The sequence below is a fragment of the Carcharhinus amblyrhynchos genome, chromosome 26, assembly GCF_965287045.1.
Source record: "Carcharhinus amblyrhynchos chromosome 26, sCarAmb.v2.hapA, whole genome shotgun sequence".
NCBI lineage: Eukaryota > Metazoa > Chordata > Chondrichthyes > Carcharhiniformes > Carcharhinidae > Carcharhinus > Carcharhinus amblyrhynchos.
In genome coordinates, this window is record NC_137349.1 from 10864450 (window position 1) to 10885888 (window position 21439).

At 45.0% G+C, this 21439-nt stretch overlaps 1 protein-coding gene across 1 annotated transcript in view; it reads left to right on the plus strand.

Moving 5' to 3' along the window:
• Positions 1-6966: 6966 nt before the first annotated feature.
• The window catches only part of tmem161a (transmembrane protein 161A), a 42918-nt gene continuing 28445 nt past the window's right edge, over positions 6967-21439 (plus strand). The window contains exons 1-4 of the mRNA XM_080212791.1: positions 6967-7057; positions 9348-9451; positions 13063-13143; positions 20416-20513. Of these exons, the coding sequence (XP_080068917.1) occupies positions 7055-7057; positions 9348-9451; positions 13063-13143; positions 20416-20513 (286 nt within the window). The 5' untranslated portion in view covers positions 6967-7054. The remainder of the gene's footprint in view (positions 7058-9347; positions 9452-13062; positions 13144-20415; positions 20514-21439) is intronic.

The following is a 21439-nucleotide window of genomic DNA, read 5'->3' on the forward strand; positions in this document are numbered from 1 at the left end:
ATATAAGTGATGGATAATAAGATGTCACTGCATCCTAGGTGGAGTATCAAGAATGCAAAAGATGTTAAATATTGGATAATGTCCTGGCCAGATTGGTAGGGTCTGGGCTTTAGGGCCATTCAAAACATCCAGACTGGGAGATTTGGATTATGAGAAGGATAAACTGGATTAGGACAAAATATTCTCATTCTTGACCTATCTTGTTGATTCCAGCATAGGTGTCCAAACCATGACAAATCAGCCCTCAAACCCAAGATGTGTTTTTTTTCTTATTTTCATGGGAGGTAATTAAACTGCCCTAAATTGTAAGAAACGTTGGCCTACATCTTCTAGTACCTGGATCATCAGAGATTGGATGTACGATTGAGATGTTCATCAGAACCCGGTGGAAGATCTGACAAGTGGCCCTGTGTGGAAATTGTTCAGAAAGATTGAACTTCTGATAAGCAATTCACTGCTCACCAGGAATCTCCATGAAGATCTGAGCTGGAATCGGAGACTTTGGAAAATTCCAATGTACTGACCTGAATAGTTACCAGGAAATGTTAAATGGATTAAACCTATTTAATTCCTGGGTGACTATAGAACTGAATCCCCAATCACTCACAATGTCCCCCTGGCAAATCCCAATCATTTGACTAACCCCTTTAACAACCCAACTACCTCTGCTAAACTCTGACTAACCAATTACTCTACACCCCAACCCAAATACATTGCCGACCCAACCTGATTGGCCCCTGACCACCTAAACTCCTAATCCGACCAAACCATCTCGGCCCGACCTGACTACCTCCATTACCAGACTATCCCCAGACCCTCACCCATCAACCTCCTCATCCACTGACCACCTCACCAGCCTATCACCTTATCCACATACTTCCTTACCCACCTACAACCTCATCACCCCTACCCCCAACCACCTCCCCTTTACCCACTTAACCTCACCCACCTTACCATCCTGCACATTTATTCATTCACCCATTTGGTGACATTCAAACTAGACCTTTGAACTTACCATATTGGCAGCTTGTGCTATCAAAAGGCCTGTGTCCAGTCTTTCCCCTCCACTGTAATGCTCTCTGAGGGATACAGTGCTCCTCATTTCTGAGAAAGCTGGGCTCAAAGGTCCCAGGGCAGCATTGAATGAAAGCTGATCTCGTTGGAACATATCAAGTTCATAGAGGTTTTGGCAACACAGATGCTGAAACGCTATTTCCCTGGTTGGAGATTATAGAACTACAGGTCATGATCTGAGAATAAAGGGTCATAAGAAATTAGAAACAAATTGAAGTTTAATTTCTAAAAGAATCTGGAAATTAAAAGCCAGTCTCAGTGAAAGGGAACATGAATATCATAAAGACCCAATTTATTTCTAATATTTCTAAGGGAAGGAAACTGGGTATCGTTTCATAGAAACACAGAAACTAGCAGGAGTAGACCATTTGGCCCTTCGATCCTGCTCCACCATTCATCTTGATCACAGCTGATCATCACATTCAATATCCTGATCTCCCCTTCCCCCCATATCCCTTGATCCATATAGCCTCAAGAGCTATATCTAATTTCTTCTTGAAATCAGACAGTGTTTTGGCCTCAACTGCATTATTTGGTAGTGAATTCGACACATTCACCATTCTCTGGGTGAAGAAATTTCTCCTCACCTCAGTTCTAAAAGCCTTGCCTGAAACTAGAACCCCGAGCTTTAGACTCCCCCAGCATTGGGAACATTCTTTCTGAATCTACCTTGTCTAACGCTGTTAGAATTTTATAAATTTCTATAAGATCGCCTCTCCCTCTTCAAAACTCCAGTGAATATAATCCTAACTGACTTAGTCTCTCCTCATATGACAGAGCTGCCATCCCAAGAATCAGCCTGGTAATCCTTTGCTGTACTCCCTCCATAGCAAGGACATCCTTCCTCAGATAAGGACACCAAAATTGCACACAATTCTCCAGGTGTGCCCTCACCAATGCCCTAAAAAATTGATTTGATTTATTGTCACAAGTATTAGTATACAGTGAAAAGTATTTGTTTCTTGCGTACTGTACAGACAAAGCATACCATATATAGAGAAGGAAAGCAGAATATAGTTTTACAGTTGTAGCTAGGATGTAGGGAAAGATCAACTTTGTGTGAGGTAGGTCCATTCAAAAGACTGATAGTGGCAGGGAAGAATCTGTTCTTCAGTCGGTTGGTACACTTCCTCAGACTTTTTATCTTTTTCCAGATGGAAGAGAGTATGTTCGAGGTGTGTGGTGTCCTTAATTATGCTGGCTGCTTTTCCAACGCAGTGGGAAGTGTAGGCAGTGTCAATAGGTGAGAGGCTGGTTTGGGTGATGGACTGATCTTCATTCACGAGTTTTTGTAGTTTCTTGCGGCCTTGGACAGAGCAGGAGCCATACCAAGCAGTGATACGACTAGAAAGAATGCCTTCTATGGTGCATCTGTAAAAATTGGTGAGAATCATAGCGGACATGCTATATTTCCTTAGTCTTCTGAGGAAGTAGAGGCGTTGATAGGCTTTTTTAACTACAGTGTTAGCATGGGGAGGTACCAGGGCAGGTTGTTGGTGATCGGGACACCTAAAAACATGAAGTTTTCAACCATTTTACTTCATCCCCATTGATGTTGACAGGGGCATGTTTTCCACTATGCTCCGAGAAGTAAATGACTATCTCTTTTGTTTTGTTGACATTGAGGGGGAGATTATTGTCATCGTACCAGTTCACCAAATTCTCTATCTCTTTCCTGTATTCCATCTCGTCATTGTTTGAGATCTGACCCACTATGACGGTGTCATCAGGAAACTTGAAAATCAAGTTGGAGGGGAATTTGTCCACACAGTCATAGGTGTATAACAAGTATAGTGAGGGACTCAGGACACAACCTTGTGGGGCACTGGTGTTGAGAATGATCATGGAGGAGGTGTTGTTATCTATCCTTACTAATTGCAGTCTGTGGGTTTTGTTTGTAGCAAAACATCCCTATCCCTACACTCAAATCCTTTTGCTATGAAGGCCAACATACCACTTGCCTTCTTTACTGCCTGCTGTACCTGCCCACTTACTTTCAGCCACTGATACACAAGGACTTCAAGGTCTCATTAAGTATTCATCTCTCTCAATTGGCACCCATTCAAGTAATAATCTGTCTTCCTCTTATTGGTAGCAAAGTGGATAACCTCACTGCATCTGCCATGCATATGCCCATACACTCAGCCTGTCCAAATCACACTGAAGCATCTCTGCATCCTCCTCAGAGTTCACCCGCTCACCCAACTTTGTATGATCTGCAAATTTGGAGATAATACATTCAGTTCCGTCTTCCAAATCATTAATATATAATGTAAACAGTTGGGGTCCTAGCACAGATCCCTGCGGAACCTCACTGGTCCCTAATTACCAGTCAGAAAAAGACCCATTTATGTCAACTCTTTGCTTCTAATCTGCTAACCAGTTTTCTATCCATCTCAAGACATTACCTGCAATCCCACGTGTTTTAAATTTACACAGCAGCCTGTTATGTGAGACCTTGTTGAAAGCGTTCTGAAAGTCGAAATAAACCACATTGGTTCTTCTCAATCAACTCTACTGGTTATATCTTCAAAGAATTCCAATAGATTTGTCAAGCATGATTTCCCTTTTGTAAATCCATGCTGACTTTGTCTGCTTATACCACTGCCTTCCAAATGCCAAGTTATGAAATCCTTGATAATAGGCTCTAGCAACTTGTCCTGGCCTGTACCAAACCAACATGGTTGATGCATAACTGCCCTCTGAATTTGCCAAGCAAGCTACTCGATCACGACAAGTAGAGATGGGCAAAGCCAGCCTTGTCTGCCATGTCCACATGCTGTTTAAGAATGAAAATGAGAAGCAAATGGATAGAGATGTAAATTAAGGATGGGTGACAAAGGAAAAGCAAAAGACACCATGTGGGATATTGGGAAGAAGAGAGTGTGGAAGAAATAGTGGTGAGAGAGACAGAGTGGAGGGAAGTGGACTCAATTTTGAGAGAGGAAGGTGGAGGGGAGGAGTGTAGCAAAGAGGGAGGTAAGTCACAGAGAGGAATAAAAAGTGAGAGATAAGAGAAAAAAGGGTTCCTGTCAAATATTATTTCATTTACTGGTTGTTCAGTCATCTACAGTAGTGTGGGAACATCTAAGAAGCAGCCAGGGATTTGACACTCCTTTGCATACGCAGAAAGGGAGCGAGAAAAAGCATGAATATGTTTGAAGAGGCGAGCAATTACAGACAGGCATGCCAGCTCTCTTCCCAGCGGTGTGGGTGCTGATTCCTTTTCATGTCGAGGGGATGTAAGGACGACATCCTAACACTTACCTATAGGGCTGTACCTGTCACTAAAATTTCAGATGAATGTGCTTTTTCCCCCACTTGTGTTTGTGTGTGTTTATTGTTCCATTTTCTGTAAATGGACTGAGGGATGGGCTGAGTGAAACTAATCTACATATGTTTGTATAAAAATGCAGGATCAGGCAAAAATGCTGATCACATCTTGCTCTGTGCTCCTTTCTGCTGAAAGTGTCACATTATATCATGGTTACCTCAGCTGCTTTCGTGTTTTTATTTTCATTTTATTCATCCAGTTTTCTTCGAATATCACTCCCACCTTTCATTCTCTACATCATCATCCTATTTTTCAAAACCCTCCATTGCTTCATCCCTATTTCTGTAACTTTCCCCAGTCCCAAAACCCTTCATGATCTCTGCGGTCCTCCAGTTCTGGTGTCTTGCACATCCTCAATTTTAAACACTCCACCATTGATGGCCATGTCTTAGGCCCTAAGCTCTGGAATTCCTACATAAACTTTCCTGCCTCAGCACATCTCATTCCTCCATTAAGACACTCCTTAAAATCTACATCTTTTACCAAGCTTTTGGCCACCTACCCTGTGACTTGGTTTCAAAGTTTGTTTCATAGTTTATTTCATAGCACTCATGCAAAGGACATTGGACATTTTACAAAAAGAAAGGCGCTTTATAATTTCATTTGCTCTTCTAAAGTGCCTTGGGATGTCGCAACACTGAGAAAGACACTTCAAATTTTCGGTATTTTCTTATTATATACCCTCTACACCCCCATTTTAATTTTAATCACTTGTCACCCAGGCATGAGCACTTTCTCGGTATCACTGGACTGCAATCAGCAGGAGAGTCTTGTCTGAATGCTCCCTCTTCCCCTTCCCACACTATGCCAGAGTACTGAGATCAATTGTTGCTCTCTAAACTTCTTGCTGCCTCGCGATTTAATTTTGTTCTTGCAACAGGAACATTTTTGGGAGGTGAGGTCAGAGGGTAATCTAAATAGAAGACAATTGCAGAGAGTTAGGATGAACTGTATTAACTGACTCCATATAGAGTGAGGATGAACTGTATTAGCCTAATATTTATGGAGTGGCATGACTTTAGTGGTAGTCTGTGCTGTCACCAAAGCATTGTTTGTATAGTGTCTCAAAGGCAATGTCCATGAAGCACACTGAAAATTTTGTGGTGGGTTCTAATGTGATCATGTGCTGGGGCACCAAAAGGAGGGTCTTGCACCCTAATTGGTGAAATCAGGATTAAGTGTGCAATTTGTTCAGTTTACAGAATGTGAGCTGAACTAATTGCACATTTAGGCCCGATTTCACCAATTAGGGTGTATTTTTGAGGCAACAGAAAATGACAATGGTTTTGAAAGGAATGGCAGTAGTACTTCAGGAAAGGAAGCCATTTGTAATGCAGGTAATAAGGGTGATCATGCTTTGATGGTCAAAACCTTTGGAGATGCGTCCAGGATTGCCTAACCCTCCAGGTTTGAAGCTGCAATTGGTGTCTCCAAGAATTGAAGGCAAATCTTCAGGACACTGTTGTGTTTAACCCTCTATAAAAATCTTTGGGACGTCAAATAATTTTTTTTGTTTTTTTGAACATTTCTTGTTATCAGACATAAAAATATTGAAAGTTGGGGAAAAAAGACTGTTTGGCTGACAGTCGAGCAAGGTCCAGTTAGGTAAGAAGTCTTTTTGCTTTCCATTTGGCATAGAATCCCGACGATGCAGAAGAAAACTATTCAGCCCACTGAGTCTGCACCAACCCTCTGACAGAGCACCTTTCCCAGGCCCTCTTCCCTACCCCGTCCCTGTAACCGTACTCATTTACCATAGCTAATATACCTACTCTTCACATCTTGGGAAGGCAGTGCATCACAAGGATGGAAGTGTGGGTCGACTGACTAGAGCGCGGAGGCGAGTCATCTGAGGAAACCTCCAGAGATATATCTGATCACAGCTGGCAACCTTAGAAGCATCTCCTTGATGTGCTGAAACAAGTCCCGGTGCCCTTCTCATTTCGCACTTCTACAAGTTTTCATTTAAGCAATGGCTTTTTTAAAAAAGGAACTGTCACTTTGCTAAAAATAAATCAGACAGTGCAGCCTTAAATGCTCCTTTAACTTTACCTTTTATGGAGATTTGAAACATGAATAGTTGTACTCACTGAGAAATGGCTATCACATTGGAATTACTTGCGTTCCTATAACACAGATTGAATTTGTTAAAAGTTCGCAAAAGTTTTATTCAAATATCATCTGACTGTTAGGAGCAGCTGGTCGTCAAGACCGTTCAGCCACTGCGCATATGCCGTGGCCCAAAGGTTTCTGGGAGATGTTGTTCTTTCTGGACAGGACGTCACAGGGTGCATCACGTGGAGAACTACAATTCCCAGAGATCCAAGTGCTGCTCACCCGCCCGTCAGTCAACCGTTCCCTGATGACAGTTGGTCTCCAGCCTGCCGTCCCGCCCAGCCACAGACCAGATTGTGATTGGCTAATTTGTCTTGACTGTCAGCCAATCAAATAAACCCAACTGCTGAGTAGTCGGTACACACGTCAATCAATAGAACCGACCACGCCATTGGTTGCCCTGGCTGTCAATCACTGCCCAGAGCTAGTTTGAGCTTAAAATGCTAGTGATGGCGGCGAGGCCGCGTGAGTGACTGAAGGGGGGGAAAAGGCGAATTAATTGAGTTTAAAGTGTGAACCGAGCGGGGAGACATGGTAAGGCTAGAATTTCTGAGACAACGAATGGTAGTTCGACCCTCGCCAACCCAGAAAAAGAATAGCATGCTTTCAATCTGGAATTATCGTTGCTGCAACTAAAAATTGTTTTGAGGGGCCCAATGGATAGCTGGAAATGTCAGCTCCGCTTGGGCGTCATTGTAAATAAAGTTGGCTGGTTGCATAAGTGGTTATCGCAAGCTTTCAATTTTAATTTGCAGCAGCTCTCTTAAAGGGGTATATCTAGATTCTTTAGGGGGCAGGGGAGGGGGTGGTTGTTAACATTGGGCTGCAGCACTATCCCAGAATGTTTGTGTATGGGTAGGTCATAGTTTGTCATAATGATTGTGGTATGTCAGCAGTGTGACAGTTGGCACTGTTCTGTGCACTCACTGGCTTTTACTTGAATATTGGTGAGCTGTTGTTTGGCTATGGCAGCTGACCGATGTTCATCACTTTCTCTCCCAGGCGTGCAGCCTGTTGTCATGGTGTCAATTTACTCTGATGCCAAGCTTGAGTTTGCTTTTATATGGCACCTTTCACAACCTCCAAATGTCCCAAAACTGTTTCACAGCCAATTAAATACTTTTTGAAATGTTGTCACTGTTGTAAGGAAGGAAATCATGACAGCTAATTTGTGCGCACTATCTGCAACCCTCAAGTACAAACATATGGATTAACAACAGAAGTATGTCATTTGGCCCCTCAAACCTGGTCCTGCATTCAATAAGATCATGGCTGACCCATTTGTGTTTTGAATTCCACATTCCCATCTACTGCTGGTAACTTTGATCCCCATTCCTAACAGAAATCTATCTATCTATGCCTTAAAAATGCCCTATGACCCTGCCTTCATCTTCTGAGTTCCAAAACCTCAACCCTCTGAGAAAGGAAAAAAAAATTCTCATCATCTCTGTATTAAAAGGTTGACACCTAATTTTAAAACTGCTCCCTCGTTCTGGATTTACACAAATGATGAAACATCCTTGCCACATCCACTGAAGTAATTAGGCAGCAAGACTGGACAACATTCAGGCTTAGGCTGATAAGTGGCAAGTAACATTTGTGCTACACAAGTGCCAGGCATTAACTGTCTCCAACATGAGAATCTTAATAATCTGTCTTTGACATCCAATAACACTACTGAAATCCTCACTATCAATGTTCTGGATTTACCATAGAGCACAGCTTTAACTGGACCAGACGTATCAACACTGGCTACAAGAGTAGCTCAGACTTGGATTTCTGTGGGAGGTAACTTGCCTTTTGATTCCCCAAAGCTTCGACAAGGCACAAGTCAGGAGTGTGATAGGATACTCTCCACCTGCCTAGATGAGTACACCCCAACAGCAATCAAATTTAGCATCATCCAGGATAAAGCAGACTGCTTGATTAACAGCCCATCCACCATTTTAAACATCCATTCACTCCACCACAGACACATAGTGGCAGCTTTGTGTGCATCTTGTATGAGTTGGCAGCAACCTATCCAGCCTCTGTTGAAAGTGCTTCCAACACATGAACTTTACTACCTGGAAGAACAAGGGTAGTGCCACAGGATCTTTTACATCCACCTGAGAGAGTTGACAGAACCTTGGTCTGGCATCACATCTGAAGGACAGCACCTCCAGTATTGCACAGGGGTATCAGAGTAGATTTTATGCTGAAGTCTGTGCACTGAGTCTCCAACCACAACCTTTGCGCTCATTATAAGAGCTGCATTGAGCCATGACTAACATCTATTTAAAAACCCAGTAGATTCTGGAAAAAAGGAGACACAAACGAAGTAAGTTCCACACCTTTGTGTTTCTGAGAAAGAAATCAACATAGAGTGGTGCAGTGAGTCCTGAGACTTTAGCATGGAGAGGAGATATAACCATGAGACAGAGGAGCAGAATTAGGCCATTCACCCCATCAAGTCTGCTCTGCCATTCGATTATGGCTGATACGTTTTTCAACCCCATTCTCCTGCCTTTTCCCTGTAACCTTTGATCCCCTTACCGGTCAAGAACCTATCCATCTCTGTCTTAAATACACTCAATGAACTGGCCTCCACAGCCTTCAGTGGCAATGAATTCCACAGATTCACATCCTCTGGCTAACGAAATTCCTCGTCATCTTGGTTCTAAAGAGTTGTCCCTTTATTCTGAGGCTATGCAAGGAACAAAAGGTTCACAAGAACAGTTAATGAAATAGAAAAAAAAAGAGTAAAGGATGCTATTTGATGGGTAATTCTGCTGTTCTCCTCATTATTTAGTATTTATGAAGTTCATTTTTTGTTTTTTATCAGGGGGTTATAGGAGTTCAGCTGGTTGTGAGTCTGCTGATGGCGACCCTCATGCAGAGATTGGCACCTCATTATTCCATAGGTCGCTGGCTACTCTGCAATGGCAGGTAAAAAATCTGACTTGGTTAATTCTGTTGTTGGTCAATTTTAAAACCTCTCCTGAAACTGCTGGTTGTCACTGGGGTATAGGTGTCACAGAAACCGTCAGCTCCCTGATGCCTCAATCAAACTACCATCCTTCCTGAATCATAGGAGCTAAGTGTCGGCAGTTTATTCAACTGTACCATGTTGCACTGCTAAGCCTAGTTCTGTCCCATAGCTAACCAAATATGTGCACTTTGCACTATGGTATGTGAATGGGAAGATCACTCGGTACTGATCAGGAGTTGATAAATTAGCTATGTTTTCCTTCTGTCTTGTTCTCTGGCAATAAATTCAGCCCAATGTCATGGAATTAAAGTCTCCTCTTTCTGCCAGTTCTAAGAATTAATGGGTATAACAGTATAAAGATTATACTATTGGACTCCCAGCAAAATGCAATGATACTGTCATGAAATCCAGTTGTTTCACTAATATCCCCATAGTGCCATTGCCCTCACGCACTCTGGATTTGCATGTGACTTCAGTCCCACATTAATTTGAATGACTAAAGTGTAAATGTATATCAAACACTAGTTCAGTCTTAGCTGGAGTATTGTATCCAATTTTATGCATTACATTTTAGAAGGACGTGAAGACTTTGAAGATGGTGACACAGTGATTAGCACTGCTGCCTCATGGCTCAAGGGACCTGAGTTCAATTCAGGCTTGGTGATGTCCATATAAGGTTGCATGTTCTCCCTCTGTCTACGTGAGTTTCTTCCAGGTACTCTGGTTTCCTTCCACGGTCCAACAATGTGTGGGTTAGGTGGAGTGGCTATGCTAAATTGCCCCTTAGTATCCCAAGATGTGTAAGTTAGATGGATTAGCCATGGAAAATGTGTGAGGTCACAGGGTAGGGTGGGTGCCTTGGTAAGATACCTTGTCAGAGATTCAGTCCAGACTCAATAGGCCAATGGCCCTCTTCTGCATTCCAATGATTCTACAATTCTCAAGAAAAGATTTACTTAAATGATTCAGGGATGAGTGAATGGATAGACTGGAGAAGTTGTTATTTTCCTGAAAGCAAAGGAGGCTGGGGGCATATTTGATAGAGATATTTAAAGTTATGCGGCATTTGGACAGAGTAAATAAAGGGAAACTTTCCATTTGCTGAAGGGTTAATACTCAAAGGGGCAGCAAGGTAGCACAGTGGTTAGCACTGCGGCTTCAGAGCTCCAGGGACCTGGGTTCAATTCCCAGCTCAGGTCACTGTCTGTGTGGAGTTTGCACATTTTCCTCGTGTCTGTGCGGGTTTCCTCCAGGTGCTCCGGTTTTAAAGAACAAAGAACAACCCAGCACGGGAAACAGGCCCTTCAGCCCAACAAGCCCGCGCCGCCGCATCACCCTACACCTATTCTACCCTGCGTATCTACAAATAGAACCCCTGACTTAGCCAGATTCAGGGGAGAATAGTGTCAATTTGGTAAAACCAATCAGCCTAAGAGCACATCTTTGGGGTGTGGGAGGAAACCGGAGCGCCCGGAGGAAACCCACGCATCCACAGGGAGAATGCACAAACTCCCACAGACACAGGCCCAAATCCATGTATCTGCACAGCTAGCAGTGCTAGTCACCGAGCTGTTGCGGCGCCCGTCTACCGGTCCAGGATCAAGCACACACACCGACACGAAGTACTAGGCCACTCCCAGAACCTCCAAGAGCAGCCCACGCACGACCCACCGTGTGTATGCCCCTCGTTTGACAACGAGGTGGACCTCCACCTGCGGAATAAAAAGACAAAAACGTTAATCACAAGCCTGCCTTTCCGGTGTCTCCCAAGGTTCTAACCCTTATTTAATAACCCCTACCATAACCCTCCATCCTCGTTTCACTCATGTGCCTATCTAACTGAACCTTAAACGAGTCCAACGTTCCCTCCTCCACCACCGTACTCGGTAGCGCGTTCCATACCCCCACAACTCTCTGCGTAAAGAACCTTCCTCTCATATCCAAGTTATACCTCTCCCCCCTCACCCTTAAATCATGTCCTCTTGTATTTGTAACCAATCTAGGGAGCAGTCTCTCACTATTGACTCTGTCTATTCCCTTCAGTATCTTATATACCTCTATCATGTCCCCCCTCAATCTCCGTCTTTCCAAGGAGAACAGTCCCAGTTTCTCCAACCTTTCCTTGTAACCCAGCCCCTCCATGCCAGGCAACATCCTGGTAAACCTCCTCTGCACCCTTTCCGGAGCCTCCACGTCCTTCCGGTAGTAAGGTGACCAGAACTGGACGCAGTACTCCAAATGCGGTCTAACCAACGTTCTATACAACTGAAGCATTAGACGGCAGCTTTTAAACTCTATACCCCTTCCTATAAAGGCTAGCATTCCATAAGCCTTCCTGACAACATTCTCCACTTGTGTCGCAACCTTCATGGATTTGTGAACCTGCACTCCCAGGTCCCTCTGTGTTTCTATACTCCTAATTTGTCTACCTTTAATCACATAGCTCCTCTCTACATTATTCCTTCCAAAATGCATCACCTTGCATTTGTCAGGATTAAATTCCATCTGCCACCTATCTGCCCAATGCACCAACCTATCTATATCCTGTTGTATCACCTCACAATCCACTTCGGTACCCGCCAACCCTGCCATCTTGGTGTCATCAGCAAACTTGCTGATCACACCACCTACGCTCTCTTCCAAGTCATTTATGTAGACTACAAAGAGGAGAGGTCCCAGTACTGAGCCCTGCGGCACACCACTGGTCACTGGCCTCCAGCCGGACAAAGTCCCCTCCACAACTACCCTCTGTCTCCTATTACCCAGCCAGTTCTCAATCCACCTAGCTACCTGACCTCGTATCCCCATGCGCCTTAACCTTTTCTACCAGCCTACCATGAGGGACTTTGTCAAACGCCTTACTGAAACGCTTCCTTCCACAGTCCAAAGATATGTGGGTTAGGTTGATTGGCCATGCTAAAATTGCCCCTTAGTGTCCTGAGATGCATAGGTTAGAGGGATTAGTGGGTAAAATATATAGGGATATGGGAGTTGGGCCTAGGTGGGATTGTGGTCGCTGCAGACTCGATGGGCTAAATGGCCTCTTTCTGCACTGAAGGGTTCTATGTTTCTATTTGTGACTGGCAAAAGAACCAGAGACAAATGAAGATGTTTTACGTGGTATGTACTTAGGATTTGTCTGATAACTTAGTGAATATAGATTCAGTAGTAGTCTAGAAAAAGGAATTGGATAAGTATTGAAAAGAGGAAAAATTGCAAGGGTATGGGGCAAGAGCAGGTATGTGGGACTAACTAAATTGCCCTTCAAAAGAGCCAGATCAGACTCAATGGGCTGAATGATCTCCTGTGCTGTACTATTTATATGACTTTATGACTCTTAACTGACTTCTGAAGTGACCACTTAGTTGTATTAAATGTCAACAGGTCAAATATCATAAAATGATTCTTCAGAGCAACCTGATCTTCCATTGATATTTAATGAGTAAGACATTAAAATGGTTCTTTTCTGGAAACTGTTGATTATTTCATTCACAAATACAACACTTTTGTGCCTTCTTTGAGCCAGTAGGAATTAGAGATTTCTCTATGTATGCAACTTTCTTGGCAGCCTATTCCGATACAGACATCCATCAGATGAAGAACTCAGGACCCTGGCTGGAAAATCAAAACCCAAAGTGAAGAGAGACAGGTTGGTCAAGCATTCTGGCATCCGCCTTAATGGAGGAAATATTCCTGCGCAAAATTATCCTGCTGAATCTGTGCATTTTCTTTCACAAGTGAGAGCTGTCTTTGCTTTTTCCACAGTTGCTGGCATGTCACTGAGTAGTGAATAAGAATGCATGGAGTTCAGACTGACTGTTTCCTCAAAGAGACATGAAAATATAAAATTTGGCAAATGTCAGCTGGGCTTAGCGGTAGGATCTGCACCTCTGAGTCAGAGGGTTGTGGGTTACTTTTTCACCACGGGACCTAAATAAAGCATCTATGCTGACACTCCCAGTACAATGATGAGGGATTGCCGCCTGTTGGACGTATTTTCCTTCAGATGACGTGTGATATCGAGGTTCCATCTGTTTACCTCTGCTGAAATAAAGGATCTCAGAGCCACTATTTTGAAGGCAAGGGCACAAGAATATCTTCTGGGCAGTAGGGCTTCATTGTCCATCAATGGCTCAGTAGTAGCATTACGACAAAGGGTCATCTAGACTCGAAACATTGCCTCTTCTCTCCCCAACAGATGCTGTCAGACTCACTGAGATTTTCCAGCATTTTCTGTTTTTGTTCCATCACTAACCAAGCTGGAAAGACAGGGCTGCTAGACAGGGACTGCAGCAGATGGTGAGGAAATCAACAAGAGGGGAAAATCTATTGGTCCTTGTCCATAATAACAACCTATTACAAATGCATCTGTTATAGGAGTGACCACCACCCACTTTTTGGAGACAAAGCTCCATTACCCCCTTGAGGATACCCTCCTTTTTGTTGGCTGGCACTACCATTGTTCTAAATGAGAAATTTTGAACAGATCTAGCAACTCAAAACTGGACATCCAAGAGGCACTATGACCATAAGTAGCTGCAGAATTGTATGCAACCACAATCTGTAACCTCAACGTCTGGTATACCGACATTATAACTTTACTATTAAGCTAGAAGATCAGCCCTGATCCACTGAAGAGTGCAGGAGGACATGCCAAGATTGGCACCCCGACATACCTAAAAATCAGGTTTGGTTTTAGTATGTACAGTAATTACTAAGCCAGGCAATGCCTTCTGCAGTAGCTAAATGGATTTCCGAGCCCTCTGCTGAATTTTGTCATGGGCAGTCTTCAATGATGAGTCATTGTTTGGGGTGCACCACAGCCTGCAAGGCCCCACTTGTGCCAATTTGCTGGACAGTGAGGAAATAGTTGAGGAATGCCCAATGTTGACATGGTAGATTGAAGCCAGTTGGGTGGGGTGATGTGAAGTGACGTGAAGCTACAACAAAGAAACGTCTGGATGCCAAACAATGGAAGCAGCATGTGATGGACAGAGCTAAGCAATCCCACATGCAATAAATTAGGTCTAAACTTTTGCCACACTCAATCATGAATGATGATGGACAATTGAACAACTAACTGGAGTAGGAGGCACCACAAATATCCCTATCCTCAATGATGGGGAAGCTCAGCTTATCAGTGCAAAGGACAAGACTAACGCGTTTGGAATCACCTTTAACCAGGTGTGCTGAATTAATGATCCATCTAGACTAGCTCCTGAGATCATCACAGATCTCAGTCTTCGGCGCATACGATTCATTCTACGTGATATGTAGACATGGCTGAAGATACTGGTTCAGCAAAGGCTATTGGACTCTCTCAACTTTCTGACAATTGTGCTAAATTGTACTAAAGACTTGTCCTCCAGAACTAACTGTGCCTCTAGTCAAGCTTTTCCAATACAACATTGGTCTACCTGGCAATGTGGAAAATTGCCCAGCTATGTCCCGCCCATAAAGTCAGGACAGATCCAAACCAACCACTTACCCCTATATCAGTCTACTCTCAAAATGTCATTGACAGTCGTATCAAGCAGCAGTTAGTCATCAATAACCTACTCACCATCACTCAGTTTCGTTCTGTCAGGCCACTCAGGTCTTGACTTCATTACAGCCTTAGAATTGAGGAAATCCAGCAAAACTGAAGTCAGTGTGAATGTCAAAGATGGTGGATGGGCTGCCATCCACCATCCTGGACCTAACCATCTTTAGCTGTTTCATTAGTGACCTTACCTCCATCATAAAGTCAGAAGTTTACTGATTGTAGTGACTCCTCAGATGCTGAAGCAGTCTATGTCCAAATGCAGTATACTGGGACAATATTGCGCTGATAATTGGCAAGTAACATTCTCACTTCACAAGTGCCAGGTAGTGATGATCTCCAAGAGAGGATCTAATCATCAGCCTTGACATTCAATGGCATTGCCATTGCTAAATCTGGCAGCATTAACATTCTGGTCATTACCATTGATCAAAAACTGAACTGAACCAGTGAGAGGGAAGCAGAGTGAGCAATTAGGGCTTAATATCAAAAGGGCTAGGGAGAAAAAGGGCCAGGTGAGTTCGTGTGGAAATTTTCAAAACTACTGCAGTGAATAATGGAGGGGCATGTGGTGTGTGGTTTCTGTATGATGTGGGAACTGGTGGACCCCAGGGTCCTCCCCAGTGACCATGTCTGCAGTAAGTGCAGGTTGCTGGAGGAGCTCCAGCTCAAGGTAGATGAGCTGGCCTCTGAGCTACGGACGCTGAGGCTCATCAGGAGGAGAGAGGGTGCCATTGTCAATGGGGTGCAAGAGACATCCACCCCCCCCTAGACTGGCTAACTCTAAGGGTCAGGAACAAGAGGGGGCTGCTGAGAGGAGGAAGGAGGGTGGGGAGAGGAGGCCTCAGCCTCTCAAGCTGCATAACAGGTTTGAGGTTCTTGCTTCCAGTCTGGACGAGAACGAGGGAGGTGAGGTCGGTGAGCAGACTGCACATGGTACAGTGATGCAGCAGGCCATAGGCAAAGAGAAGGGGAAAAGGAACGTAGTTGTAATTGGGGATAGTGGGGTGAAGGGTATTGACACTGTCCTTTGTCACAATGACAAAGTGCACAGAAGGGTGTGTTGTCTGCCTGGTGCTCGGGTCCGGGATGTCGCATCTGGGCTGCAGAGGAACCTGGAGTGGGAGGGTGAGAATCCGGTCATTGTGGTTCATGTGGGTGCCGACGACGTAGGCAAAATGCAAACTGAGGATCTGGGGAGGGAGTATGAAAAGCTGGGAATGGAATTAGAAAGTAGAACCGACATCTCTGGGCTACTGCCTGAACCGAGTGCAGACAGGCGTAGGGTTGATAGGATTAAGGAAGTGAATGGGTGGCTCAGGGATTGGTGTGGGAGGAATGGGTTTGAATTTATGGGGCATTGGCACCAGTATTGGGGTAGGTGGGACCTGTTCAGGTGGGATGGGGTTGGTCTGAACCGTGCTGGGATCAGAGTGCTGGCTAATCGTGTAAAGAGGACTGTAGACAGGGCTTTAAACTAATTTGGGGGGGGGAGGGTGTGAGGGTAGGTGACATTACGGGGTCTAAAGTTAAGGAGACGGTACAGGTAAGGATAGAGACTGAGGATGTCCCAATAATAGAGGGAGTAAGGGGCGTGAGTATGGTTGGTGGCGTTCCGGCAAATAAGGTCCAGGTGAAGGCTGGGATGAAGCTGCTTTATCTGAATGGGCGAAGCATTAGGAATAAAGTGGATGAGTTGGTGGCGCAGATCGAAACAAATGGATATGATCTGGTGGCCATTACAGAGACATGGCTGCAAGATGACAGGGACTGGGAGCTGAATGTACAGGGCTATCAAGTGTTTAGGAAGGATAGGCAGGAGGGAAAAAGGGGGGGGCATAGCTCTGCTGATTAAGGATAGCATCAGGGTGGTAGCGAGGGATGATGTTGGAGCCAAGGAGCAGAAGGTGGAATCGTGGGTAGAGATTAGGAACAGCAAAGGGAGGAAGACGCTGGTGGGTGTCGTCTATAGGCCCCCCAATAATGATCTGGAGGTGGGGCAGGCTGTTAACGCGCAAATAAGTGCGGCGTGCAGGAATGGGACGGCCGTAGTTATGGGGGATTTCAATCTGCATATTGATTGGTCGACCCATGTTGGAAGCGGTGGGCTCGAGGAGGAGTTCTTGGAATGCTGCCGGGATAGTTTCCTCGAACAGTGTGTGTTGGAGCCGACGAGGGATCGAGCTATCTTGGATCTGGTGCTATGTAATGAGGCGGGTAGAATTAGGGAACTTGCGGTGAAGGATCCTCTTGGGGAGAGTGATCATTGTATGGTGGAGTTTCTGGTGCAGATGGAGGAGGAGAAAGTGGGTTCCCGGACACACGTCCTTTGTTTGAACAGAGGGGAGTACGGTAGGATGAGAGAAGAATTGGCGAATGTGGACTGGGGGAGCGCGTTGGAAGGTAGGTCTGCTGAGGAGCAGTGGAGGATCTTTAAGGAGATCTTTATTGGTGCTCAGCGGAAATTTATTCCGATGGTCAAAAAGGACCGTAGGAGGAGAGGTAACAAGCCGTGGATAACGAAGGAGGTGAAGGAAAGTGTTAAATTAAAAGCGGAGGCGTTTAGAGTAGCTAAGAGTAGTGGGCGAGAAGAGGATTGGGAGAGGTATAAATGTCAACAAAGATTGACAAAGAAGTTGATAAAGGAGGGTAGGAGAAACTATGAAGCTGGGCTAGCGCTTAATATAAAAAAGGACAGCAAGAGTTTTTATATATAAAAAGGAAGAGGCTGGCTAGGGTGAACGTTGGTCCCTTAGAGGATGAGAAGGGGGACTTAGTGGTAGGGGATGGGGATATGGCGGAGGTCTTGAATAACTTTTTTGTTTCGGTCTTCACGGAGGAGGACGTGAATAATTTGCTGGATGTTAGAGATGGAAAGGTGGTAGGACTGGAGGGTCTCGATGACATTACTGTTACTAGAGAGGTGGTGCTCGACAGACTGGAGGGGGCTGATTGTGGACAAGTCCCCAGGACCGGATGGAATGCATCCGAGGGTCCTGAAAGAAATGGCGGAGGTGATAGTGGATGCCTTGGTGGTTATTTTCCAGACGTCGCTGGATTCCGGGGAAGTGCCGGAAGATTGGAAAACGGCTAATGTTACGCCGTTGTTTAAGAAGGGTGCCAGGCAAAAGGCGGGGAATTATAGGCCTGTTAGTTTAACGTCTGTTGTAGGTAAAATGTTAGAATCCGTCATCAAGGAGGAAATAGCGAGGCATCTTGAGGGGAACTGCTTGATAGAGCAGACGCAGCACAGTTTCCTTAAAGGGAAGTTGTGTCTGACAAATTTACTGGAGTTCTATGAGGATGTGTCTAGGGCGGTGGATAGAGGAGAGCCGGTGGATGTGGTCTTCCTGGATTTTCAGAAGGCGTTTGACAAGGTACCTCACAAGAGGTTATTACAGAAGGTCAGGGGGCATGGAGTTGGGGGTAGGGTGTTAGCGTGGATAGAGGACTGGTTGTCAAATAGGAGGCAGAGAGTGGGGGTCAATGGGTGCTATTCGGATTGGCGGATGGTGACTAGTGGAGTGCCCCAGGGGTCGATGCTGGGGCCTCAGCTATTTACCATTTATATAGATGATCTGGAGGAGGGAACCGAGTGTAGAGTGTCGAAATTTGCTGATGACACCAAAATTGGTGGAAAGGCAAATTGTGCGGAGGGTGGGGAGAGTCTACAGAAGGATCTAGATAGGCTGGGCGAATGGGCCAGGAAATGGCAAATGGAATTTAATGTTGGTAAGTGCGAGGTGGTCCACTTTGGTAGGAATAATGGTAGGAAGGATTATTACTTACGTGGAGAAAAACTGCAGCAGGCGACGGTGCAGAGGGACCTCGGGGTCCTTGTGCATGAGTCGCAAAAACCCAGCTTGCAGGTGCAGCAGGTGGTCAGGAAGGCGAATGGGATGCTGGCTTTCATCGCGAGGGGGATTGAATATAAAAGTAGGGAGGTCTTGCTGAGTCTGTATAGGGCATTGGTGAGGCCGCAGCTGGAGTACTGTGTGCAGTTTTGGGCGCCGTACTTACGCAAGGATATTTTAGCCTTGGAGGGAGTGCAGAGGAGGTTTACTAGGCTGATTCCGGAGTTGAGGGGGTTGAGCTATGAGGAGAGGCTGAATAGATTAGGCTTGTACTCATTAGAGTTTAGAAGAATGAGGGGAGATCTCATTGAGACGTATAAGATGATGAATGGGATGGATAGGATAGAGGTGGAGAGACTCTTCCTGCTGAGAAAGGATAGTAGGACTAGGGGGCATAGCCTCAAGATAAAGGGGGGGCGGTTTAGAACAGAGTTGAAGAGGAACTTCTTCACTCAAAGGGTGGTGAATCTCTGGAATTCTCTGCCCGTTGAAGTGGTGGAGGCTGCCTCGCTAAATACTTTTAAGACGTGGGTTGATGGGTTTTTGATGAGAGGGGGGATTAAGGGTTATGGGGAGAGGGCGGGAATGTGGAACTGAGCCACGACAGATCAGCCATGATCTTATTGAATGGCGGGGCAGGCTCGAAGGGCTAGTTGGCCTACTCCTGCTCCTATTATGTTCTTATAGAAAGTCTGTGGCTGCGCGAGCAGGTCAAAGGCTGGGAATTCTGCGGCAAGTAACTAGCATCCTGACTCCTTCAAAGCCTGTCCACAAGGTACAAGTCAGGAGTGTGATGAAATATTCTCCACTTGCCTGGACGAGTGTGGGTCCAACAACACTTAAGAAGCTCAACTTGATTGGCACCCCATCCACCATCTCCGACATTCACCCACTCCATCACTGATGCACCATGGCAGTGTATACTATCTACAAGATGTACTGCAGGAACTCACCAAGGCTCCTTAGGCAGCACCTCCCAAACCCATGACTTTACCACCAAGAAGAACAAGGGCAGTAGTTGCATGGGAACACCACCATCTGCAAGTTGTCCTCCAAGTCACACACCATGCTGACTTGGAACTATATCACTGTCACTTTACTGGTACTGGGTCAAAATCCTGGAACACCCTTCCTAACAACACTGTGAGTGTACTCACAACACAAAGACTGCAGCAATTCAAAATGACATCTCATCACCACTTTCTCAAAGGCATTTAGGCATTGGCAATAAATGCTGGCTTAGCTAGTGACCCCAGATCCCATGAACAAGTAAAAGCAGACATATTTGGACTGAGAGTTAGTAGATGGTGGGATATTTGGATAAAACACAGGACACCAAATTTCTTGAGACAGCTTTATGGTACAGGAAATGTGAGAGTTTCCATTTGAGACAAAGATCAAGAAGTATGGAATCAGCAGAGCTACGAACTGTAGTTGTACCTGCAAAGTTGCTGGAGACCAAGTGCGGAGACAGTTGCTAATTGTAATTATTTTTGCTGCTCACTTTCTTGTCTTTTGCTGGCAGGAAGCAAAATGGTATCACAGAGACCAAACCAGAGATGGTGCCCAAGGACATCAACCTGCACTTGGAAGCAAAGCCGATCACTCCTCTTGATGCTTTTGGTAAGGAACATGTGATGATAGTCATTATAACAGTTGATGCTCAGCCTGGCTGTGAGATTTAGATTGGACTAATTGTGAAACAGGTGATAGTTCATCTGCACTTCTCTCTTCAAGGTGCTGATGGTTGTTCCTTAGACATTGATTGTCCTTTAATACCATATCCGCTGATGCTCTGTTGCTCGTATCCTAGCTCACACCAAATCCGGTTAAAGCCCATATGCTTGCTGACCTAGATTAGTTTCTGATCAAGCAATGCCTTGATATCTCATCCTTGATATCAAATCCCTCCGTGGCCTTGCCTCCCTGTATCTCTGTAACTTCCTCCAGTCCTACAATCCTCCAGGATCTTGGTGCTCATTCAGTTCTGGCCTCTTGAAAATCCCGTTTTCTTCATTCCGTCTGGGTCCTAGCGCTGGAATTTTCTGCCTAAACCTCTCCGCCTCACTACACCTTATGTGGCTCACTCTTAAATAGTGTCTAATAATCACCCGGGGATGTAAACATAGGAACATAGAAAATAGGAGCAGGAGGAGGCCATTCGGTCCCCAGAACCTGTTTAACTAATGCTTATGATCATGGCTGATCATCCAACTCAACAGTCTGATCTCGCCTTTTCTCCCTCATATCCTTTGACCCCCTTTGCCCCAAGTGCTATATCTAACTGCTTCTTTAGCCTCAATACTTCCTGTGGGGGCGAATTCTATAGGCTGACTAATCTCTTGGTGAAGAAATTTCTCCTCATCTCTGTCCTGAGCAGTCTATTCTATAATTTCAGACTGACCCCTGGTTCTGGGCACCTCCACCATCAGGAACATCCTTCTTGCATCTACCCTGTCTAGTCCTGTTAGAATTTTATGGGTTGCTGTGAGACCTCCCCCCCCCGTCCTCCAACCCTCATTCTTCTGACCTCCAGCAAATACAACCGA